Raw genomic sequence first — 25,839 nt, 5'->3', positions numbered from 1 at the left:
TTGCTTCAGTGAATGAAGGAGGCAGCTGATGAATATTCGAAATTGGCAAAGCAGATTGCTTTCAGCTAAATTTGATCACAATATGGGATAAATTAAGCCACGGGATGAATGCATTTGAAATGAAGATTAAAAGAACGCACTGTACAAAGTCAGGAAAGTAGGTTTAGCCAAAATCTGACAATGTACACAAACAGATGAAAATAAAGTTCCTTTCACTGAGCAAATAATGAGTCGGGATCAGCTTCTCACCAAAGTTCCTATGGAAACGTCTTTTTTTTTTTTTTTTTTTTAATCCTTTTTAATTTAAAAATAAAGGGAGAGAGGAGAGGAGAATGCCTGGGAAACAAAAGATGCTCAAAAGGTCCAAGAATAGAGGAAGGTGCTCAGTATGGGTAACTATTGAGAAACACAGCCTAATACCTGAGAGCCTGAGGGGATAGGGAAGGCTCAATAGGGTGTTTGGGAAGGGCCTCGCCAGGGCCCTGGGGATTGCTGAGCACCAGCCCCCACTGCCCAGCCTGATCCAGGGGATGCTGGTGCCCATCTCCAGCTCTTTGCAGGTCCTGGTCAAGACACCAACCTCCTCCAGCAGCTGGGAGAAGGGTATGGGGAGGGGAAACATTTGAGCTTGCTGCAAAGCAGTGGGCAGAACAGACTCCAAGCGGAACAAATGACAAAAAGAGGTTCATGCCTCATGCTTGCCTTTCTGAAAGATCTGAGGCCTTATTGAAGGCCTCTAAAACAAAGCAAAGGACAGCATGAGAACTGCCTTGGCTTGGGGATCTGTGGAAATGAATGCAGAGGGATACAGGGAGCTCTCTGCTCACCAGCAAGTAGCATCCTCCTGGGGATGGCTTCAGCCTCCTGCAGGCCTAAGGACAGGAAGGGGAAAAGCCCTGTGGGCAGCAGTAGGCAGGAGAGGCTAAGGTCCTCTGGAGCTTCCCAGGCCAAAACTTGGCCCTTCCTGCCCCCACTCTTACGTGGCCCAATGGTCCCTAGCTGGGCTACTGCAACCCTGCTGCCTGCAGGGACCTGCATCATGTCGTGCTGCAGCAGCCAAGTGCTCAGCTGGCCTGGGCCATGTCCAGACTCACCCTGCTGCACGCAGAGCCATTTTAAGGAGCAAAGAAAAGGCTTAGGGGAGCCATGAGCAACAGCTCCAGAGCACAGCTCTATCCAGCTCAGAAGACCTGGTGCAGGACAGTGCAGCACCTGCTGCTGAAGGCCAGCAACCCCTGGGATGGATTGGGCACAGCAGCATGGGCAGGGACCTGGGGCCACTTGCCCCAAACTATGGCTCGGCTCCCTCCGCTCAGGGTCCCAAATGGTTTGGAAGCACACCAGACCACAAGACCTCATCTGGCAGATGACCTCTTTCTCCTGGACCACGCAGTTTGCAGGAGGAGAAAATTAAAGGGCTGTCTATCAGGTTGACACGAAGAAGTCTATTAGCAGCCCCTGGCAGGTGAGAGGAAAGCATTAGCATATGGAAAACGGGGGAGGAAAGGCAGCATGTCTGGGACTGTTATGACTGAGCAGGCAGGTGAAATCAGGCAGGTTATTAATAAATCCCCTACACACACTCCCAGCTGTATTTGTGTGATGTCTCATGGGACAGGGCTGATCTCAGGTGCCACGAGACCACCTGAGCCCCATGCTGCGCACCAGAGCTGGGCATAGAGTGGCAGAGCAGGAGCCCAGGCCACAGGGCTGGTCTCAGGTTGGGTTGGCTTGGGTCGGGAGCAGCCATGGCAGAAAGGATGATGGAATGGCTCTGCTTGGCCATCTGTTCTGTCTGAGGAGCTTGATGGTGGGGGCAGTGCAGTTCCATCTCTGTCCTCCCATGTGCACCCAAGAGGGTATTTCTTGCGACATCGCTGCCCCTGGCTAAGAGCACACTGTGAGTGATATCAGAAAGCCAGCAGCACTGCAGTCTGCAGGAGCTGCACTGGGAGGGACCCTGGGCCAGCCCTGAGGGGGAGGGCAGAGATGGAAGGAGGCAGAGGCCCCTGCATTCAGGTGAGGGTTTTGAGGAAGAGACTTTGAAACGGGGATGGACACTTGCATGCCAGTGAGAGTGAGGGCTCTGTAACACAGCTCCTCAAGAAGGCATATGGGCCACTGGATGCCACTCTAACCAAAGGAGAAGGGGCTGTGCAGACTTCCCTGTATATCTGAGCCCATGGTGGAGTGGGGGGGGGGGGGGGGGTACACACAGCACTCTCACCCCTCCTTGCCTCGCTCAGAGCATCCTTAAGGATGTATCTGCAGGGTCAGGGAGACAGTTGAGCTCCCAGTGCAATACAGGATGCCACCCCTCAGTGCCCTTGCTGCTCTCGGTGCCACTGTCCCAGGAGCTGGGGGCACGGTAGCACTGTGCAGTGAGTGCCCAGCCAGCGGTGTGCTGGACAAGACGTTATGTTAGAAGCTGCAAAGCCACCCAGCTGGATTTCCTTCTGAGTTCTTAATACTACAGTGAGCACGAAGCAGGAGCTGTGTGCCAGGCTGCTTTCCCTCTCACCCTGTGAATGAAAGCTTCAGCCTGCAGTTCAGTTCCTGTGACCAACACCAGATTATCCCAGAGAAACCCCACCAGCACCCTGAGACCTCTCCAGAGGCCCCTTCTGACCCCTACGATTCTGTGATTCTGTGAAAGGCTATGGTAAAGGACCATAAGGTCCAAAGGTCAGGCATGCTGAAGAGATTGCCACCAGACTGCCTTTTATATTGTAAGGCAGTGGCCTTACAATATAAAGTCATCTTCTCATGACATCTGATGAGTTGGACTGGAGAGAATTTTGTTCATGCCAAGCACTGCTCTTACATTGCAATGGGGGTGCAGTCTTCAGGAGGGATCCTTCGTACAATCCAACTGTTACAGAAGGGAGTGTGACCTGGTGCATCCTTGAGAGCAGGATGGAAGCCAGGTGTCCTGCTTCCTTTTGTCATGTCTCAAAATGAGGAGTCACGGATCATCTGCCATTGCAGTTGGTGTCATGCAGATGCTGCATTTTCTGCTTTTGCAGTTAGTGTCATTAAAACAAGTACTACATTAATTATTGCTGAGCTGCAGCTCAACTTCCAGGTCTGTCATTTAGCAGAACTCAGACTTTATTGGTTGGACTTGATGATTTTTAAAGTCTTTTCCAACCTGAGCAATTCTGTGATTCTATGATTCAGCTGACTCCCACTCCTGGGAAATTCCCAAAGCCCCCTCACTCAAGTGGGAATGTGCTGGCAGTGTGGGCACTGACCTGGCTGTGCCAACTGCTCCTTACTGGGACCTGGCAGTGTGAATGCAAAGCAGGCCCTGGCTAGGGGTGATGCTGCTGTCTACAGTACCTGCCACTTGGACCATTTGCCACAGACCACTGCACACCCAGAAGGCTTCTCCTCTGTGTCTCTTTCCCACTCCATCTGTAACACTGTGCCCTGGGACAGAGTCCAGCATGTCACAGCTCTGTTAGGAAAAACACAGTGGTCCTGTGTTGTACAGCAGTGCATCATTCACTGTCAGCCAGGCTTTCTGTACTTAAATCCTCCTTTCCCAAGGAACACCACTATTCCCAGGTATTTTGCCTGAGAGTAATGGTTTGGAGGAATAGCAGCTTTTGGTTCTTTCTCCCAAAAGAGTATAAGGCTGGCAGTGCCTATGGGGCCTGTGAAGCCAAAAGTGAAGTTTGGACAAGTCATGCAACCTTTCAGCTTTTGAGCTCTCGTAGAAGCAAGTTTACAGACCCTGGTGGGCCTGCACAATAAAACCTCTCCTTTGCTGTAAGCTTTGATCTTTTCAGTTTCGCTGAATTGATGGTTATTGACAGACTGAGGCAGTTTCTTTGACATTGCCCATAGTGGCTGAGCAGCAGCAGGCAGCAGCCAATGCCTACCATGCTCTTGTTCCCATTTTCGTCTGCTGCTGTGAGCTGCAGTGGGACTAGAAGTACAAGTCTCCTTTATATTCTTTTCATTCATTCCCTACCCTCACTTGTAGAGGAATAAAAGGGTCATCTTGGGTCAGAGTTTCTACAATCTTCAGCAACAAGCAGCTACTTCCCAAATCCATGCCCCCAAAATCAAATAGATGCTTCAAACATCAGTACTGTTTTGGCAGAGTAATTGGAGGTCCACCACAGGTCACTTCTCAGCCTGAAATCATTCTGGTCTGGTTTCACTGTAATTCTTCTTGACTGCCTGGCCTGGCTTAGATTTCTTCCTGCATCCTTCTCAAGACCTCTGCCCAGCCTTACTAAAATGAAGTAGTACAATACAAAATTTTCATGATGCCAATCTTCTGGGAGAAGTTTAATGATATTTAATAATGAGTGGCCATAATATACACTTTTGATGTACTAACCCCCAAAACCATGGGGGTTTTATTTGAATGAGGATAGGCAGGTTTAGAGTCTTCAGACAGCAAACAGTCTTACAAACACTCAGAGAGGACATCTGGAAGCGGCAAGGCCAAACAGGCCCATAGAACTGAATAGGACATGGACTCAAGGAGGTTTGGCAACAGCCTCTGTGAGCATGCGCATGAAAGAGCAAACAATTGCACCTCTATTATGGATTTATTGAGCACCTTTGGGATATGCCTGAATAGAGTTTCCATATTTGCCTATATTTTCATGCAGTAGCCCATCCTGAAGCCAAAGGCATCAAGTTGGTTGAGTCTTTGAGAGGGGTTTAGGTCCTTAATTGAGCCACTTTATATCAACTCCATGTCAAGTATCAGAAGCTCCATTGGTAATGCTCCATAAAAACCCGAAGACTGTTCCTAAGATATTTATAATGCTTTTGGAGATTACCCCAAAATACTAATCTGAAGGCTAGATTTCTCTGTTGACTAACACCCATGGAAGGCTCCCACTTTGATGGGCTCTAAAGAGCCAGGTCTTTCTGGGCATCACTGTTTGAGATATGGTAGGTATCGATCTGACACCTGAGAGCCAAATGGGGTCGCAGATATTGCATATTCAGGAGCTTGGAGGTACTTCTTCAATGATTTTGAAGATGTAAACACCTCATGCCAGCATTACATCAGCTGGCTGGGAGCCTGTCCAGTGATCACAGCATGGACGAGAGATGTTTTTTGTACAGCTCTACCCCATACAAAAGATTAGAATGATCACCCTGAAACACTATGGTTTCAAAGACATTTTCCAAGCCTCTTCTGTTGTTTGCAATTGACAAGACTACAAGGTGGCAGAGAAACACCTGGCACAAGCAGGTAAAACAGGGCATGTCTCTCCACTTTGATAACAAATACCAACTACCCAGGGCTCTGGTATGATATTGGGCTCATTATCATGCAGTATTCCAGGTTGGAAGGGAACCAAACCATAATCAAGCACAACTCAGTTATTTGTAAAGTTTTGATTGACCAAGGGATAACAAGAGAGTAGGGAAGGACCAAGCCAATCATCTCCCTCCTACAGCTAAAATCACAGCCCAAGCTGTGGGACAAACCCAAAGATCACTACGTGAGTGGTCAATACCTAATTGCAGACAGCTTTAAGTACTGTCCAAAGGGCTAATAAATTAGCAGCTAATCATGGGCTTAACTCCTTAGCAGAAAGATAGAAGGATGACTGTCATGCCCCAGTATGAATTGGGAAATGAATAAACAAAATACCCTAATGAAGTTATAAATTCTGAATTCAGAGTTCTTGACTTTGAAATATATAAATAATGAGTGTCTTTGAGCCAAAAGGCATTGTTGGGAAATGTACAAGACAAAGAATCAGTGAGACACCCCTTTGTCAAGGACAGTCACCCCTAGGACTTCTTCATCATCTCCTAGAGAGAATCTGCTCAAAGGGTGCATCTTCCAGTCTCAGCCAGAGACAGACATAGGAATTTCAAGCTGGAGAAAGATCAATCCTTTGGATGCTTCATCTGGTACCAATCAGAAGGCTAGGTCCATGAGGTCCATGTTACAGTAATTACTTCTTGACTCCCGGAGGCCAAGTTCACCCCTGTAGCAGCTCTGTCCTACCTCCAGTGCTGCACCCATGGGGATCCATCAGATCCACCGATCTGACAGTCAGGAGCTGGCAGCAAATGTCTGAGCCTTGCACTGCTATTCAGAGAGGTGAAAAGGAAGCTTTCAGGCACCACTCAATTCAAGAACACTGAAAGCTACAGGTCCACCCTGTCCTACATTCAGAGGCACAACACCATCTGGTTATTGTGGATTGACAACCTGCTGCCTCTCTTCAGCAATAGCACGTCTTTTCCAAGAGAAAAGGTCTGCAGGTAGAAGGCACTCAGCCATCAGCTCAGTGGAGAAGTATGCTCAGCACCCAGGCCAGTGCTGCCTGTTCCCCTGCTCTGGGGGGGGATCACTTCCAGCCAGATTGTGCAGAACCCTGGAGAACACAGCAATCCTTTGGGCTGGGGTGGCAGCTTGCCCTCTCCTGGGAACACTGGGTACTCCTATCAGAGAGCTAGATCCTGGCAGCACACAGCAGCTCCAAGAAACAGAACAGTTGTCAGCAGCTTGGACAGCCCTGGGCACTGCACAGACACAGTGCTGGCCAGGATATCAGGTTTCTCTTCCTCCGTTAACTGAAAGCGCTATGGGAGTCCTGGCATCCACCTGGAAAACTACTGGGGACTGCAATGAGAAAAATTCTCTTCAAGATGGGGTTCAGCTGCTCAGTGTTTGCTTCTGGGAGGCTTTGCCTTTGACTCGTTTCCCCTTGAGATAGCAAGCCTTTTATTTTCAATCTCTCCATGCTTGTGGGTAGAGCAGATGACTTTCAGGCTTGGACTGCTCCCAGGGAAGTTCATTTGCACACTTCACCTTGGCTCAGGCGGGCTGAAGTACTGACAGTTTGCACTACAGAGGACAATGTCTAGCAGCAACAATAGGAGCGCAATACGGAGCACTCAGAACAGCCTAACACTGGTGAGCCCTCCCAGACAACAACCTTGTTTCCCACTCTATTGCTTTTTGCAAACACAATATCCCCACCTAACTCTCGTCACATTTCTTAGTCTGCAAAACGTCAGCTCTGAAAGATACTGGACTGCTGGCATGCCAGTTCCTATGCCGAGATGCACCATGGACAAATAAAGCTGTAACTAGTACTGGCAGTGCCAGGAGGGGCAAGCAGGAACTGGTGGTGAGCAAGAGCAGTGTTTCCTGCTTGCAAGGAAAGCAACCTTCCTCCCATAGTGGAGGGCACTACTGGGCCAGGAGCAACTATAAACACATCAGCCCAACTCCCTCTGCTCTGGAGACCCACAAGCAGGACTGGGCATCTGTACTGCATAGCACAAAGCTGTCAATATGTCTCATGGAAACGGTGTAGAGGACACTTGATGGAAAGAAACCCACTCTGAAACAGCAGCAGCACAAATGAATGCTAGCCCCAGCCCCCCAGCCACCAGCCCAGTGCCTGTCTGGATGGATGCTGTGGTAGTGCTGGAGGCGGGCACCACATCACCACCAACTTGCACCCTTGCTGCTGCCTGTGTACCACTGCTGGTGTTGCATCCCCACGGGGCATTCAGCACCTGCAGACAGTGCCTCCTCAAAGCTGATGTTAGTGAGCATCAGGGCACAGCTGCACAGGGCTGTGACTGCAGGAAGAGAAGCATGACCTTGTCCTATATTTTAAAGGCCACTTTTCATCTACAGAATCAGCCAAATGAGGGCAGCAGCAGGGAGGAGGAGAGATGAGCAATGCAATGCAGCCGCTGGGCAGACAGGCAGTGCCTTCCAGCTCAGCAGTGCCCTCCTCTCCATGGTGAGAAAGGGAGTGCCTGGCTGGCCATATCTCTGATCCCTTCCTCGCTGCCCTGCTCCATGACAGTGAGGGCATTTGTGGGGAACTGGAGTTGTGGGGCAGGGAGAAGGGCAGCAGGGTGGTGCCCAAAGGGGCAGAAGGGGCAGGGAGCAGCCACATAACTTTGGGTGCAGCCACATAACTCTGAGTCAAGGCTTCTGAGGATCTGAGCTTGGTCTTGTCGCAGCTGCCAGCATCCCAGTGGCTCCCTTGGTCCTGCCCCAGTCTGCCAGCCCTGCATGGTGTCTCCAGCACTGAGGGAGCTCCAGAAATCACCAGGAACCCTGTGTGGGAACTGCAGCCTGAATGTCCCATTGATGTTCTGTTCTGGAAGGCATGCAATAGTCATCATTTTTGCCATGACAGATTAAACACCACTGTTAGATCACCAGGTTATGTCGTTCAGTCCAAATGTGCCCCCCACCTTGGCTTTGAACTTCAGGAAGCAAATGGGGAAATTCAAGTGCGTGGTCAGCTTTGCAAAGGAAACACAAAGCAGACTGAAACCTGTAGTCACTTCTCCACACACCTCCAGGGACGTTGCCTGCCTCTGCAAGAAGCCCGAGTCACTGGGAAGGCCAGGCTTTGGCCATGGACAGCCAGAGACTGGAGAGGAGCATATAGGCTGTGGATCCATAGCTGCAGAGCTGGGGTAGGAGAGATTCTCCAGTATCCTCAAGGTGGGCCTCAGCCTTGTTCCACAGTTGTGAGAATTCACTCCAGGCTCTGGAATTAAAGATATTCTTAAGCATTTTCCTGCTTCAAAGCTCTAACAACAGTGCATCACTTGGTAGGCAGAAGCTGAGAGTTTGTGCTTCCCCTCCTCACCAGTCACCAAGTAAGAGAAAGGAAGGCTGCATTATGAATTGCTGTTCTCTGTTCACCCTCCCATTTTCTAAGAAGAAAAACTGCTCAGATGCAGACATTAAAGAAGGCATTTCCCACACCCCAGCCCCAAAACTAGAAGGTTTGCTCAGATTTACACAGTTCAAGAGTTTCTAGGGGAAAAAAAGGCTATGCTGTCTGCTGAGATGAAAGAACATGGGAGGTCAGAGCAGGAGTGCTGAGAGACCACAGCTTCTTCACTTTTAATCCTAACAGAGGCAAAGCGCTGCCATGAACACAGGGACCTAGCACTCGGCTTTGTGTACTGCAGACCTCTCTGTGAGCCCTTCCAGTAGTTTGTGTGCAGATACAAGAATATGCTGCAAGAGGTGTTTGAGCCTTATCCCTAGCTGGCCACTCTCCTTCTCTGGGGTGTGAAGGCTGGCGGAAAAGTGGATATTGCATTATCCTTTCCCCAGTTCCTGTTTCCTTCCACACTGCCACCCTCAGCTAAATTCTGATAGTGCCACAACTTGAGAAGCCTTCACCCAGGTGCCCTTGTCACTGGGGATGGAGGAGTCAGAACTGGGTGATGGTTAGCAGGGGGAGAATGAAACAATGAGGTGACACATGATGCTACAGCAGGTCTATGGATCAGTCTCCAGAGATGCTCTCCAAGAGGCTTTTGTCTCTAGAAGCTGCCCAAATGAGAAGCAGTTTCTAAAAGGATATTGTCCTCTCAGAGCCATAGCCACCAGGGTCAGGCTTGGGCTTCACTTCCATTGGGGTGGATGTATGGCAGCAATTCATGAAGCAAGGGCCAGAGCACAGCTGAATGTGGGAATGGAGGTTTGTTGCATAAGATATCAGCTCACTCCCAATGCCACTGACTGCATCAATTCATACATGGTATCATACCAGCCAAACAAATTCCATTTGAATGGCAACTACAAAGTGGTAGACAGCTGTCAAATGGCAGCTGGGTGGGAGAGAGGCATGAGGATAACTGAGGCCCAAGATGGTAAAATTAAACAAAAAGAGAGAGAAAAGAAACTTTGCTACAAAGCAAAATCTTCTCCATGTTTGGAAGGAGAGGTAGTGCGAGGAGTCCTGAGGGCTCTGCTGATCCTCAGAAATATAGGACAAGACAAGCTCCTCAATGGTCCCCCAGAGCAGCATGGAGTTTTAAAAGCTGTCTTTCTTTCCTCATTCCTGCCCTCTGAGTAGGAGCTGAGAACCAGAGTGAGTGGCAAAATGGAGCAGAGGAAGAAAAGCCCTACTGCTGCCACTGGAAGAATGAGACATCTATGTAGCTGCAAAGGCAGTTTTGTTGCTAATTGTTTTTACAAGGGGTTAGGCTAGGTTGAACATTAATATTAAAGTCTCAGTAAATTATGCATATTATGCATTTGCATGAGGCATCCCCCAGTGATGCTTCGTGCAGCTCCCTGCATCATTAGCCAGCTTCTCCCTCAGCACACCAGTTCCTGCAGCAGCCTACTCACAGAATTGGTGGCTGCATGTCCAATTAAGAAAATAAAATCCAAAGCAAAAATGAGAAAAGCCTGGGGAGTTGATCCCTTTCTGCCAACAGAGTGCAGATTCCAGATGAGGGCAGACAAACAAACATCATCACCTTCCAGCAAATGTGACACTGTAGCCCAAAGGCAGAATCCCTCTGACAGGTGGAGGGGAAAAGAAAAGGCCATCTTCTGCCCAGCTATCCTCCTCCTCAGGACAGGCAGATCCTCAGTTGTAATCCAGATACATCTTTCCCATTGCAGACTATATCTACTTTTCTCTACTTCCTTCCCACATCCCTCTCTCTTCCAGTTCTCTCACTGGATGCTTGGCTCCTTGTGTTCTGCTCCTGTCTCTTGTTACTGTTTGTATGAGCCAAAACTGTAGCATCATATCATATCATTATCAAACTATGCACCTGATTTTCTGGTACACTGTGTCCTCACTGGGAGGCAGCTCCTTACAATTTGGTGCTGCATTCAGTACAAGCCAGGCAAATTGTGTTGCGATGAGTAAAGCAGCACTAACTCTTACCTGTCATCTGCCATGTGCTTTCATACCCTGCCCATCATCCCATGCACGACCCCCAAGAAGCTGCTTTGAGCCCCAGCTCCCTGCAGCTGGGAGCTGCTTCTGCCAATGCAATCTCCAGGCCTGTGTGTCTGTGATAAGACACTCCTGTAGATGCTGTGCCCAGTTTTCCTGGCTGTGTTGAGGAGTTCGCCAGCTGCTCCTTCCCCTTCCAGTCATGGCTGTGATCGCTCCATGGCTGTGGCAGGAGCTTGGCTTGGCCTTCACTGCGATAGAGAGCCCATTGGCTGCTGTCTGAACCTCCCCCAGCAGCTGCATGTTTTTATATGAGTAGAAGAAACAGCAGATGCTCATGTTGCAGGCTGCCATTTCACAGTTGCCTGTCCAGTTTGCTGCAAGGAGTGTAAGCTCAAGGCCAGGTAACCCCTGCTCACCCAGCACCCTGAGCTCCCAGTAGCTCCTCTGCTAGCTTTCTTCCGTTTCCAAACTCTGCAGCCTCATTTGCTCCACTGGATGCAATTTTTTCTCTTAGCCTGACAATCTAGTTATAACCAGGAGAAACCTTAGCTACACTTCTTTGCTACACTTGCCAGACCTCCCACCCTTAACTCTGGCACTGGTGTCCATGTCACCTTACTGCAACATTCCTGATAAGCTTGTGCAAGGGACTGGAACCAAGACACTCCATTTGGAGAACAAAACACTGAAGGAGCATCCCATTGCATTGCTGAAGTCAGGAGGCTACAATGGGCCTTGGAACTCCCTTATTGATTGACCCACAATAAGGACAGGCAGGGGTAGAATGGGCTCCATGTTTAGGAGGAGCAGCTTCTCTTGAGCCATGTTTGGCAACATCTGGGGAGGGAGCACTCTGAAAGCCACTGCTTCTCCTCCACTGCTCACCCCTAGTACCCACAAGCAAGTCAGTGCCGATTGCTGCATTTTGAGCATGGCCAAGGGTCAGTCCCTGACCTCACAGGCTTCCAGGTGCTTTACAGAGAAGGAGATTCTGTGAAGGGTACCACAATGTAATTAAGTAGGAGAAAATGAAGAGAGGACAGAAACATGTGGGAATGACACATCTAGAAGAACCTGTTTAGTTCAAGACAAACAAACCAGGTTCAAGAAACAGCCCTCCTTTTCTGCCAGCTCCCATGAGCACAGCTAGTAGTTTGGGAAAGCTGCACAACCCACCACCTCCACTCCTCCAGGGCCCTGTCACCTTTCCCTGATCAACCAGATTTAGGTCATTTTCTGAGCCAAAGGTTGCAGATATATTACTATATTTACTAAATTATTTTTATCCAACTGCTTTTCAAATCTCTTTTCATACTTCTGATCTTTACAACATCCTGCAACAAATCACTCCCCAGTTAAATCACTTGTTGGGTGGAAGAATGCTTTTAAGGTCACCAAGCACTTCCAGCAGCTCTGTCTGCCCCAGATCCCATCTCTTCCCTTGTGCTTTTCTGGTTCCCCAGCCTTGGCGCTACCTGTGATTCAGACACACCTCACCAACCACAGGCATCCCCCTGTCAATGCCTTGTCACTACAGAGAAGATGCATGGCCAGTAACACCCACTGAGGGCCCTGGGATCATAAGGAGGTTCTGCCTGAGTGGGATACAGATGGACAGTGCAGAGAGGGGGAGCATTGGCAAGGCCATGTGAGCTGCACTGGGCAATGTGTGGCCAGCTGAAGTCACAGGAGCTACTGGAGGCAGCTGAGGATTAGAGACACCCATAACTAAAATCCTCCAAAGAGGATCCTACTGAGAATGGCTGTGCCAGTTGCCCAGCCTGGCACAGAGATGAGAGGGGGAGGAGAGCCTTGGTCCTGCCCCGTGGTGGAAGGAGATGTATGCCCCAGCAGGAGGCTCCAACCATCTGACCATGGTCAGTAGAAAGGAAAGGATCAGTCGATGCATGAAGGCTTCCTGTGCATGGTGTGGGTGGAAAAGTGCAACTATTTCTTCCCCAGGAGATTACACTCTCTGCAAAAGCCCTTCTTACTTCTTTCTTTTTATAGAGCACAGCAATTAGGCACTCCTCAACACTTTTGCACCTGGGGCTGCCACACATAGGAAGGGGACATTTGTCGTTTCCCACTGTGCCGGTCAGGAGAGCCGGCTGCTAAAACCACACACAGACATGGCTGAGAGCTTCACCTGCACTGGGAGTCAGAGTCCCCACCGAGGTGGTTGGGCACCATGCCTGAGGGACAAGGTGGACTTCAAGCCTTGAGCACCCTGCCTCAGCCCTCAGCCTGCTCCTACCTGCACAGCAGTGCCACCGCGGGGTTGAGTGTGTGTGTGGGTGCACTCACCACATTATGCTGCGTTCCTTAGCACTACCAGCTATCCAGAGGTCAGATAGCTTTGCTGTATAGACACACACTGCCTTGGCTGGGGCATGCAGCTGTAAAGAAGCAGGAGAAGCCAAGTACAGAGATGAAATGGGAAGGTAGCTGCCAACTCAGAGGGACACTTCCCACAAAATGCTGGCCCCCTGCTCAGCCCCTGCACCATGCCAGGGCACTGACAGGAGAGGGCAGTCAGTGGGAGGTAACCTGCCCTGTGCTGCTGACATGATGGTCTCCTTTGGAGCAGTACACAGCAGCTGGGGAAGGGCAGATGGGTGCTCTAGAGTCTCACGCGTGAGCCAGGGTATGGGGTTATAGCACAGCACTGTACTGAACATCATCTGATGTGATCAACTTCATTAGGCTTACAGGACATTCTGTCACCTCCATGCTCCTCTTTCATTAACACGCTTGTCAGGTGCCATAGTGGCAATACTTAGATGTGTAAGTGTCTACCAGAGCAGTGCAGGGACAGTATGTTCAGCTCAGCACCACCTCCTCATCAGACCACACTGGCTACAACAGCCCCTTCCTCCAAGCATGTAACTCTCACTTTGAAGCTGTCAACTTCCATGATGCCATACAATCTCTCAAGGCCCGTCTCAGTGCCAGGCAAAGGCAGAAATTCTTCAAGGAAGCAATATAAAAAGTCCTGACATGGGCAGCCAGATGTTTTGCTGGAATTGCTACTGAGGGCAAGAGCATTCTTTGCATTCCTCTGCAAGCTACAGCTCTGGAGTCTGTCACTGCAACTTGAACCTGTGCTCTCATCCAGGCTCAGGCTAGAGGACTCCCTTTGGCTGTTAGGGCTATAGGATGTGCAAAGACTTTTCCAAAGCCAGAGCTGTTTCAGGCTCTGCCAGTGGGATGCACAAAGCCATACACAAACCTGCCCTCATCAGCCTGTGCCACATCAGTCAGAGGGACACTGAGAACCTTGGTCTTACCAAGGGGAGCTACTATACCAGATGCTCAGTAGCATTTTCATCTCTGCCTGGCAACATCAATTTAGGCCTTTTCATCTGGTGCTAAGGTTTAGAGATTCAGCAAAGCTGTTATCACAGCCTGATCTGTCATGCCTACGGTGCCAGAGCTTTTTCCTAAGCTGCAGCCTCCCAGCCCCAGGCTGGGTGGGGGTGACATTCTGCATACATACAGCACCTGGCACAGCAACAGCCTGGGGGTGGCACAGTCCAGAGACACTTATAACCTGAGGAAAAACACACAGCTTGGAGGAAAAAGCCATAAAACATAGACAGCTTTCTTCTCACTGAGTGAGACAGTAGGTCCAGGTCAAGTGAAAGGAATTTACACAGAAATGGCCATGTCTTTCTGCAGCCAGGGTACAAGCATCCTGGAAGGGCTCCAAGGAGACAGAGAGATCTGGTGACATCCACGCACGCTGCTCCTCCCACCCACTTCATCCCAACTGCCGTCCCTGTAGCTGCTTCATCTGAGAGTTGCTGGTTTCAACACGTGGCACATGCTTCATCCTAGAGAAGAAGTGAAATCCCACAGACTATTCAAACTCAGCCAGCTGGGGTCTGGCAATATGGGACCCCTGCACAGAAGGTCGAGGGAGCGGTGCTCTAGCAGCAAGCCATGGGCAGTGTGGAGGGGACATGTGGTGCATGTGCACAAGAGCAGCTGGGCTCTGTGTCAGTGCCAATGAGATGTGTGCCCTCCTGAGCCTGACCTTTCTGCGAGCAGCTTGTCACTTGCCTGCGAGAAAATAAATGCCCAGAGAGAAAAATCTGTGGGAGAAAGAACATGCAGAGAGAAGAAACAAGCTGGGGAACACTGGCTCCCATCCATGGACAGAACAGATCCTTACCCCAAGGTCAGAATGAGTTGGAGAAAGGTCCAGCCCTCCTGCCTCTAGCTGCAGTGAGCTGGTCTGATCTCCTTCAAGCTGCCTGCTGCAGCCAAACCACTGCACACCATGAGATGCTGACAGGCCACAGCACTGCACCCCACACTGCTTGTGGAGGCACAGCCCCAGCAAGGCCCTGCCACCCAGCAAGACCCTGCCACAGGTAGGGAACGTGCTCTCTTCCCAAGTCAGATGCACAGGGCTCTGGAACATGGCTGCGTGTTATGTATCTGATCCCGACACTGATCAAGGCCTTGTTTCCCAGACTTAATGGGGCCTTCCTATGATTGCATCCCAAACTCTTGACAGCAGACAATCCTGTGCTGCCCACCATCCCTTCTGTCTGGAGGGGTGGCTCAGTGGAGATGTTTCAAGAACACTGGGTCTGCTCACATCTGTCACTCTGTCACTGCAAGTCAAGACCATGCCACCACATATCCTCAGGAGAGCGCAACTCTGACAGCTATAGACAAATGCTTGGACTGCTTCAAAACATTTTCCAGCTACAGCTGTGAACACAGATCTTCCAGCTAGGCAGTCATACACACTGCACTCGTGCCAGCTCAGGGACCTGCACCTGGCCTGTAACAGGAGCAGGTCTCCTGAGGCCCACAGGCCTTCACCCACACAGTGGCGGCTGCCGGTTTCCTCTCAGCTGCACCAGGCCTCAGTGTGCTGGGTGCTGCCTTGCCTGGCACCGGGCTTCGGAGGCAGAGGGATAAACTTGTGCTCTTAGCCTCTGTTCTTCCATTGCAGGAGTAAAGCACTTGCTTCCCCCTGACAGGGCTGTCCAGAATGGCACTGTTCACTGGCTTTGCTGTGAGGAGGACAAAGCCAAGGGTAGCATCCAACTCACTCATCAGCCTATGATGTCCCACTAAAATATGACAGCTGCCCTCAATCGGCATTACAACAAGGGAGCACAGCCAGCAAGCATCTTCACCTGTCTCTGCTGCAAGAGTACAGAAAACTTGACATATGTTTTTCAAGCAGGATCAGAAGGAAAGCAGAACCTTTCCAGGAAAGGTTACCTCAGCAACAGGCTCCTCCTCTGGTCCTTCACATTGGCTCTCCTTGCTTACAAAGACACAGGGTGAAAGATTATTTCCCGAAGCCTCCATTACCAATGTGCTAGCACGTGGCAGCTGCCATGGGGAACCACTGTGCAGGGAACAAGCCTGGGGCACTACTGGCACTGAAGAGGTCTTTGCTACTCAGAAAAGGGGTGATTCAGCTGACAGAAGGACGTAGGGAAGCATTGTTTAGCACCAGTGGGCAGCTCAGCTTCGCTGCATGGCTTTCTCATTCCCCTTTTGCGAAGGATGAGGAGCAAATACAATGAAAAACTCATAGGTTAAGACAAGAACAGGGAGATCACTCAGCAGTTACCATCAAAGGCAAAAAACTTTAACAATAAGCGACAATAACAAAATTTATTGCCTACTGATAATAGACTAAATCAGTGAAAACTAAAAGCAAAATAAAACCTCCTCCCATCTGCCCTCTTCTAACTCCTCCTGAAGAGAATGGGATTTGCAGTCAGTCCAGAACACTCCATCATCTGTTGCTCTTTCATCCTCAGCATCTTCCCCTACTCCAGGTGTGCCTCTCCCATAGATGCTGTCCTTCCTGAGCTGATCCCACGTGGGCTTTCCATGGGCTGCAGCTCTCCAAGCATTGCTCCACTGTGGCTCGATATCATGGGGCCCATCCTTTGGGCACTGCTCCGGCTTCCCCAGCCCTTCTGCTCCTTGCAGCTCTTCCCCATGGGCTGCAGCTCCGGCCCAGGCCCTGCTCCTGTGGAGCTCCGTGGGCTGCATCTCCTTCAATCCACATCCACTGCTGCACCGCAGGTTCCTCCATGGCTGCAAGGGGAGATCTGCTCCGTGTGGTGCGCGTGGGCAGCAGGGGGAAGGCCTGCTCCACCGTGGGCCTCTCCTGGACCGCAGGGAGCTGCTGCTCTGTGCCCAGGGCACCTGACCTCCTTCTGCACTGACCTTGGTGGCCATAGGGCTGCTTCCCTCTCAAGGCTCACTCCTCTCTCCCAGCTGCTTATTGTGCAGCATTTTTTTACCTTATTACATCTCTCTCACAGGAGCACTCGGCACCATACCAGGTTCCCTTTTGAAGCTGTCAGGAGCTGGTTCTTATCTGACATGAGGCAGCTGTTGGGTTCTGATCACAGAGACCACCCCTGCAGCCCCCTGCTACCAAAACCTTGCCACATAAACCCTGAGCAGCCTCCTGTTTTGCTGCTAACAGAAGGTGCTCACTCTATGGAAGACTGCATACATCAGGGCAAACACAGACTTCAGCCTGCAAGGCAGATGGGCTTTTCTTGCTTTTGCATCCATCTCTGCTGCAGTAGTCAAGGAGGGCTTCTGGATTCAGAACATTTGACTTCAAACTGCTAGAAATACAGAGCTGCTTGGTGCTGCACCTCAGACAGGTTGCTCTCTAGGTACATGCTATTATGCAACTAGGTAGCTCATCAAGTGCAGTGGCTGGTAGAGGGCCCAAAAGTCATTTTCTCACCAGTAAATTTCCAATTGATGTCAAGTAGTAAGTGCCAGATTCCAATCAGGTCCTTTACTGCAGAACTAGGACCTGCCACAGAAACCCATGTCTCCAACTATGCTCAAGCCACAGAACCCAGTCCTCCCCCTCATCCCAGCCTGGCTGCAGTGCATCAAGGGAAGCGCTGCTGGAAGGATATTGCTTGCAGCCCCAGCTCTGCTCCCAGGGGCTGCTTGGAGGGCTATGCTGCTCTCCTCCACATCCACCAGCCCATTACTCAGCACCAGCCAGAAAGCAGTACAGCCCAGGGGCATCAACAGCCACACGCTTGTGTTGCTCATGCCAGGGAGCCAAGGCCCAGCAGGTAGGAAGAAATGCAGCTGTGGGGACAGAGGTCTGCTTCATCCTGGCCCCAATATCCCCAACCATATCCCCAGCCCTGCAGCTCCCTCAGAATTTGCTGTTCTTCCACATCACAACAGACACAACCTGTCTCACTTCCCCCAAACTGCATGGTCAGCCACCCATTCTGCTCACAGAATACCTCATCTCAATCAAACACCTCCCCATACTATGTTCTTAGTCTCTTCCTGGCAAATCCAAGCAAACATTCACATTTTCATATCCTAAAGCCCATTCTGACTCATCTCCTGGAGACACAGATGGACATCCATGCAGGGGAAGGTCGTCAGAGCAAACCGCTGTTCTTCTCCCTGAATGTGCAGAGGTTCAACTAACACAGAGCTCTCATGGAGGTCCTACCGTGCACCTTCTTGGACCCATCAGGACTGATGCTGTGCATGGGATCCAAAGACAGGAGAGGAGGGAGGGGAATATCTCCAAACACTTTCTCCGCTGAGGCCATGGCTTCTGCGGTCCTCAGCCCTGTGCACCTCAACCTGACCCACTGCCTCCTCAACCTCTGCAGACCTGTATAACACCTTCGAGGAGCTATATTTTGCCAGATTTGAGAAGCATCCTAGTCACCAGTGAATAAGCTGAGGCACAGCCTCTACCTTGTATCCCACTGGTTCTCCAAAGCAGAACTGTTCTGCCATAGGCTGCATTCCTGTGAAGGCCTGAGCATCTTACTGTCTCATCTGAAGTCCAGTTGTATAGATGAACCACAGTGAGTTCAGGAAAGTGACAAATCACTTGTAAAGCCTGGCAAGTCAGGATCTAGAGGAATGCAAGCCCTTGCAGAGAAGTCACATGGATTTGCTTGGACGCCATTCCCATACTTGAGGCCAAGGTTAAAAAAACAAAAAAAAGTCACATCAGAGATGCAAGTGGATGGTACTAAGTCAGAGCGGAGAGCATTTTCCAAATGCAGTAGCCTTGTCAGTGTTGACAAAACTAGTACTAGGCACTCAGAACAAAGCAGTACTTTTGCATGTCAGCTGCGGGAAAGCAAATGCCTGGAGCACCAATCACCCACATCACCCACTCAGTGATTTGTCCTGTTTCCATTTCTCTAGGGAAAAGGCCAGGTCAGAGAGGCAGGAAAGGCATGCAGAACTCTCCTCCTTCATGTTTTTCCAGCAAGTCAGCAGAATTAAAAGAGGTAAGGATAAGAAACAGAGGGAAAAAGAAATGGAATGGAGGAAAAACAGCTTTGTGCACAAACATGATATTGATGAAGAACAGTGATCAGGCAGCAGCTGAGCAGAAGATTCTGTTCCTCAGCTCCACTAACTATAGAGCAGGCATAAAGATGCTGCTAGCTTTAATTTCTTAGACCAAAGACAGTCAAAGCTGCACAAGTCACTTTCCAGACACAGCCTGTGGTTGGATGCAGTAACCCTCTGCTCACATGTGTATGAGGAACTGCTGAATCACAGCCTGAAACTCTGATTGATCACCTGAGGCGAGCAATAAGTCAGCCACAGGAGCACAGGTGAAGGCAATTCACCTGTGCTGCCGGAAGGGGTGGAGCCTGGCTTCACCTCTCCTAGACCTATTTAAGAGCTGACTACCAGTGGGGGAGGATCTTTTTTGAGAGATCCCTCCTTTGGAGTTTTATAGTGAGCCCAGGTCAAGGGTAAGCACTCTCATTTATTCTATTTTTGGTATAATAACCTGCTTAGCCAAACTCTCTTGTTTATTTCATAATTGTAGCATCTGTATATTCATTGATTGTTAGATAGAATGATTCCACTTGCCCAGAAACAGTGCTTTCATTACTGAGACATCCTCAGAGCATTTGAGGCCTCAGTTGCCCTTGCCCTTTATTCCACTGAATGTTTCACACCTGCTTTGTGCATGGAACAGTAGGAGGCACTGGCTATTCGTTAATGTGAACACATTGATGTCATTAGATAAAATCCTGGAGAAAACTGTATTAAAGGAATCATTCTCCTTCCTGTGACTAAGAACAGTCAGCTCTGCTTGGAGATGGTGCAAAGTCTGTTTTGTTGCTCTGCAGAGGCGGTGATGCTGGGCACCAGAACAGGTAGCCCCTTCAAGACCAGCATGTGAAGGCCCCAGGGGGTTGTTGGTGGGCAGCCCAGCACAAAGAAAGCTCTGTCTTAGCACCTTTGCTATGGTGAAAGGCTGGGGGAGCTGAGTTTGTTCAGCCTGGTGAAGAGAAAGTTCCAGGGGACCCACTGAGGACTGAAAGTGGGCACTGCTACTGGGCTGGTCAGAAGCTGCGATGTGCAGAGGTGTGGAGTCAACACTGCTGGAGAACACTGACACCACTTTGAATACACATGGTCTGTGACAATAGTCATGGTATCCCAGCACTTGATACTTGGGGGCTTGGATAGAAGGGCCCCCCAGCCCCACCCCTGCCATGTGCTGGCTGCTCCCCAGCTCAGGCTGCCCAGTGCCCAGCCATGGCCTCAGGCACCTGCAGGGACTGGGCACCCACAGCTCTGGGCAGCAGTGCTGGAGCTGCACTGCCTCTGGGTAGAAGAACTTCCATTCACACCTGACCTAAACCTCCTCTTTCAGTTTAAAGTCACTTCCCTTTGTCCTGTCAGCACCTGCTTATGTAAAAAGTTGCTCTCCCTCCTGTTCAGAAGCTTCTTCCAAGTACCAGGTTATGAGTAATTTTGGCAAAAAGACAATAAGGAAATGTGCAGAGACATGGCAGGATTAGGGCAGAGTTCTAGTGAGTGCCAGCTCACCAGCAGGTGGGGAAAACATGCAAGCATTACGGCTTTGAGAATATGAAATTTGGGAAACTTCTCAGTGCTTCGGATACACGTCCTCTTTGACACAAGAGGCACAGGACAAGGGAATGGCCAGATAGCCCCCCCGCACAGCCATTATGATGTCTGCAAAGGGGCCTGAGATGATAAATTAGGACCACAGGACATCCTCACGTTGGTTCCTTCTCACCCTCGTTCCTTGCCTGCCCAAAGGTGACACCTGCCAGGCCTCCAAACAGCCCAAGCCCAGCACAGCCTTCTCAGCCAGTTCCTGGGGGTGCTGCGTGCAGAGGTGAGCATAGCAGCAGGGCATGCCAGCAGAGCCCCACAGGCAGCAAGGCATGGCCATAGCATGGCCACACAACCCAGTGCTGCAACATCAGACAGGAGCACCTTCCTTGTGGAACTGCAAAGCCCTGAGGCAGCTGAAACAGACTCAACAACTCCAAAGCAATGGTTCTAACATTCTGCGTATATGGATTTTTTCTCATATTGATTAATCCATTTAGACTTTTTTGTTTATTTGTTTTTTGTTTGTTTATTTGCAGTTAGGCTGCCTTGCAACTCATTTATGCTCTTAATGCAGCCCCTGTGGAATCAACGCCTCCCCTGCATTAATTACAGGCTCCAGCACAGCCATGCTGCTTGGAGCATCCTCCCAGCTGTGCTTCAGCTCCACTCTGTGGCTTGTACAGCACTTGCCTCAGCAGGATGGCTCTGGACTACTCCCAGTCTGAATGCAGGGAGGTGCACCTTCTCTGAGAAGGAGCAGAAATAGCTATAGAGTAGGTGACCACATCATGAAGGAACAGCCATTCACAGTACATCCTTTTTGTAGTAACAGGGCTGCACTGCCAGCTTTGCTGGACAACAAACAGCAGGATCCGAGGTAAGTTATTTTCTTTTCTAGAGGAAGGAATCAAGACGTTCTGTTTCATCTTTGTCCATTTTCCAGAAGCTCAGTGCTAAGGGCTCCATCCACAGCAGCTGGCATTATTCGTCCAGCTGACAAAGGTGCACCTTAGCAATAGCTGAAACGAATACTGCTCCAAACAGAGGTGCCATCTGTCAACAGACTCCTGTTAATTGCTATAAGCTTAAGAATCTCACATTTGTTACTTCTGGAATAGAAAAAATAAAGGTACAAGAGTAACTAACAATAGGAACATTAAATAGAAATAGAAAAGACCTGAGCTGAAACAAGACACACAGAAAAGTTAGGACTGCTGTAAGAGACAATGCAGAAAATAACAAAAATTCAACTCACCGTTAAGTGGTGTAAAGTGAAAGCATGGAGCAGTCAAGCAGTGAGACAAGAACCACTCCACGTGCCTGCATGGAATTAACAGTAGATGACCTTGGTGCCCTTCAATGACTCTAAGCATTGCTGTCACAGGAGTTAAAATACTGGTGGCATAGCTGCCATGTAAAATCAATTGGATATGCAAAACTATACTCTGGATGCTCACTGGCAACACAATGAAGCCATCAGCAGAAATCCCCCCTGAAAACAGATGGATACAGTCCACCTGCCCTTTTGACGAGACAGAAGGAGGTGGAAATTAAACCAGAGGCTGCATGAACTGGCAGGGAAGGATGTTCTATTTCTCTTCCCAATGAAAGAAGGGTGTGCCGTGTCACTGGGATGGAGACAGCTTTCTACAACCCACTTCACATCTTCTCATTTCCAAGATCGATAAAACTCTCGAAGCAACTCTTTTCAGGGTGGTGCAGAACAACAGAGGCCAACATACAAAATACATATCATTGAGACTCAGCTCTGGTTTGCCTGATGTTAAGAGTCAATGAAGGAAGTGAAAATTGAATGGTGGCTCCCAAGGTTGAATACAGTGGGCTTTGCACTGTAGATGTCACCTGCAGTGAATCTCTCGGGTACCCAGTGGTCAGCTCATGCCATTGTTGATCCTTAATTGATGATCTTCACCCAGGACTGAGCAGAATCCACATTCCAACACAATTTGCATTGAAAGCACATATCAGAGGACAAGAACAATACCACTTTGCCTCACTGCACAGCTCTGGCAGCTGGACAGCTCTCCACATACACACAAAGCCAACATACCTCATGCATCAGTGCCATTTCACAATGCACGCTGCAGTTTGGCCTGACCCTAATTCATTGCTGAATCAGTGCTGCAAACACATCACCTATTACACTTCATTAGTGTGCAGTAATCTGTATTTACACACACACAATTCTCTCTTTTGCTTTCAGATTATCATACCAGATTATCCAGCTGTTTTAGCTGGAAGGAAGGGGTAGTGTTATCACAGCCATAGGTTGCCTCAGGCTATGTAAAGGCAAGAAAATATTTCTGCCATGACATGCTACAGCTTTCCATTTATGCCTGCCTTCCTGCTGACTTCAACAAGAATAACAGCCTTCATCTCCTTCCCCTCCCAGATTTATGACCATCTCCCCTTGCAAACATTCAATGCGTGTTGCTTTGTATGTGCCGACTTCCCTCTTCGCCTTAAGTGTGCAATTGATTCATAGAGTTGAACTCCAAGTACTAAACCTCAATCTATATTTATCTGAAAGTTCCTTGCTTCTGTTTCACACGTAACAAATGGATGATGCCCCCAAAGGCCTACTTCTTCCCCACCTCCTTTGTGGGTCTAATTAGAGACATCTATTACAACCTCACCAAAAGCATGATGGAAGAACAATTACATTTTCTGTTCTCGGTTGCTAAAACTGCAGTTTATTATGGGAATCTGGCTGCTACATGTTAAATCTCAAAAACAAAACCTGATAATTAACTTCCAAAAACATGCTCAAAGTAACCTATCCATCAAAGAAGCAGGAATACTGCCAGGACAGTCTGCAAAGCATTGACACTGTTGGGCCAATCTGGTTTTCAGCCAGGAAAAGCACCAGGCACTATTCATCTTTTCCCCTTTCAGGCAGGATGGTCCCCAGGCTCCACGCTACCAATGCTGCTTAGTTACATCAGTAACTGGTGTTCTGCTCTAAAGCAACAGAATCAGTCACTGGGTTGGTGCAAAGAGCCAACAAACCAAACAGGCACCTTTCATCAAATCTGGAAATGCCCCTTACAATTTGTCCAAATGGCAACTGCAAAGACAGCACTCTCTGTGGATACAGGCAAGCAAAGAGCAAGAGGACAAGAAGAGCACAGTCAGAGTATAAAAGATCTCATGGATGTTAAGGCCAAGAAAGCACATAGAGTAAAGAACAAAACACTCACCAAACTGCAGTGACTTCCCCTAAGGGCTCGTGTTCAGTATTCAGTCTGTTGAAAATGGACAAACCAAGACACCAGAGTAATGGAGTTTAAAGCCCTTGAGGAAAGTGAAAAAACAGTATCAAGGCAGCAACATGAGGGCTTCTGGCAGCTGATTCCTGCAGTAGGTTACTGATTATTTGGAAACATACCACCACATACTCCCTTCCCAGAACATGCTGCATTTGTGCCCTGCCATGTACTGCTCATCATGAGTTGAACTTAGATGTAACAGAAAGCACTGTGATGTTACTTTTGGGGACACTGGACATTCCAGTGAGACAGACTAGCCACACAGCACCATAAACTTCAGCTATATAATATACATATAAAATAACAAAATTGTACAGATGTTTTCTGTAGACAAGACCAAGATAAGAAGATTTATTTTAAGTACAAAAGAATGACAAGCAGTGTTATCTTGTTAGCTATGCATACAGATAAATATTTGAAGAAGTCTACCAGGGGAGAAGGTTAATGAGCAGACTGCAGGGCCTAATGAGCCCCACAGAGTTTTCCTACAACCTACCTTAAGGAAGACGGGGAGAAAGAAGAGACCATCTTTTGTGAAAGTACTTAAAGTTTCTGATTACAACAAAACAGAAGGGTACAGTTCATGTAAAAGTCTGACACACATCTCATGCTAGTTCTCCTCTGCTTCAAAACCTGGATGACTATTGTCCAGTAATGAATGTTATCAAACTGTTAACATTCTTTTACTTCATGCTAAACAGAGTGTCAGCAGTAAGTACAAAAGGTTTCAACAGAATTAGAGGAAAAGATATTTCAGTATTAGTGGTATAAAAGGGGATGAATTCTGCCGCAGCTTTGAGTGCTCCTCCACAACATAGCAATAAATCACATTAAGCAGCTAAGGATCTGACACAGTTTTGTAATGCTTCTGGTTACATTCCTGTAATTCGAGCCTAGGAAGAGTAGAAGTTCTCCAGTCAGAGCCCAGGTTCAGGCTGCTGAAAGCTATAACCAGTCATGTGAGCTTACCCTCCTCACTCCAGAGGCATCAAACAAGAGCAGCACAGGCTCCAGGTGTGAGATGCATCACCTCCAGCCAGACAGATAAGACCAGAGCAAGGAGCTGTTCAGTACAGAGCGAGAAGTTGTTGCAGAAGGGCTAGAAGAAAAACAAGGTGTCCAAAGCCATGTGGCTGTGTTCAAACAGCTCCAACAATTCTGGTCTTCTCACGTGGTGAGGAATCCTAGTTTTCCCAAATCTGTCTTTACAGCAGCAAGAGAAATTAGTGACAGAAAATGACTTAGAAAGCTGGAAAAGGTTGTGGAGTAAAAGTGATTTTAAGTGTTTCTATGTGAGCACTTTAGTTAGTCTGCGAGCACGCCCTCAGGAAGCTCTACCACTACAGGAGCACAATCATCAGGCTCTGCGTCAAAGTCCCACTTAAATTTCTTTGTTAGGTGAGCTTTGAATTTTTCAGCCTTTTTCCTTAAGGCCCCATCAACAGCAGCATTGCACACGTAGGAAAAAAACACCTGAAAGAACAAAGTAGATGTCAGTGAGGTTTGTGGCACATGCTATGCTATCATCAACAGGATGTGGCAGGGATAGGTTCACTGGGAAAGGATGAGACTTCCTGGGAACCAGACCTATATGGGACAGCCTAAGCAGAGCCTGCACATCCCTTCTCATCCCACAGCCATTCTGCCTTCAGTTGGGCTAACAAACAGTAAGGCAGTAACTTTGTTTTAAGTAGTAGCATACATGCAATTAGATATGTATTACAGAATTCTGAAATATGCTCAATTGTGAGTAAAAGATCCCCATGTGAGCAGGAGGGAAAGAAAAGCACAGAATTCACCTGCCACTGTGAAGCGGGCAGCTTCACAGCATGAGCTGACATGGTCAAAGGTGGCTACACCCATGGGTTTTCACAGCTGGATGGATCATGAAAGCTCCCAAAGCAGTTCTGTAACACAGTATCACCAACACTTCTTTATTTCATCTTTTTCCCCCCCCCCCC

General features: G+C 48.9%; 1 protein-coding gene across 3 annotated transcripts in view; it reads right to left on the bottom strand.

Annotated features, from left to right (window-relative positions):
* Positions 1–36: 36 nt before the first annotated feature.
* Positions 37–25,839, bottom strand: part of AAR2 (AAR2 splicing factor) — a 30,238-nt gene continuing 4,435 nt past the window's right edge. The window contains exons 3-4 of one of the 3 annotated variants that reach the window (XR_016472015.1): positions 23,810–25,351; positions 37–21,908 (exon numbers count right to left, since the gene is read on the bottom strand). Coding sequence is in view for 2 of the 3 variants with exons in the window: in XM_031605612.2 (XP_031461472.1) it covers positions 25,184–25,351 (168 nt within the window). In the remaining variant the exon portion in view is untranslated. Of the gene's footprint in view, positions 25,786–25,839 lie in introns of all 3 variants that reach the window. The other 2 variants (XM_031605612.2, XM_090152337.1) reach the window with 2 other exon arrangements.

The sequence above is a fragment of the Phasianus colchicus genome, chromosome 17 (genome assembly GCF_987193195.1).
Source record: "Phasianus colchicus chromosome 17, bPhaCol1.hap1.1, whole genome shotgun sequence".
Taxonomy (NCBI): Eukaryota; Metazoa; Chordata; class Aves; order Galliformes; family Phasianidae; genus Phasianus; species Phasianus colchicus.
This window is presented reverse-complemented; position numbering and strand designations above follow the sequence as displayed.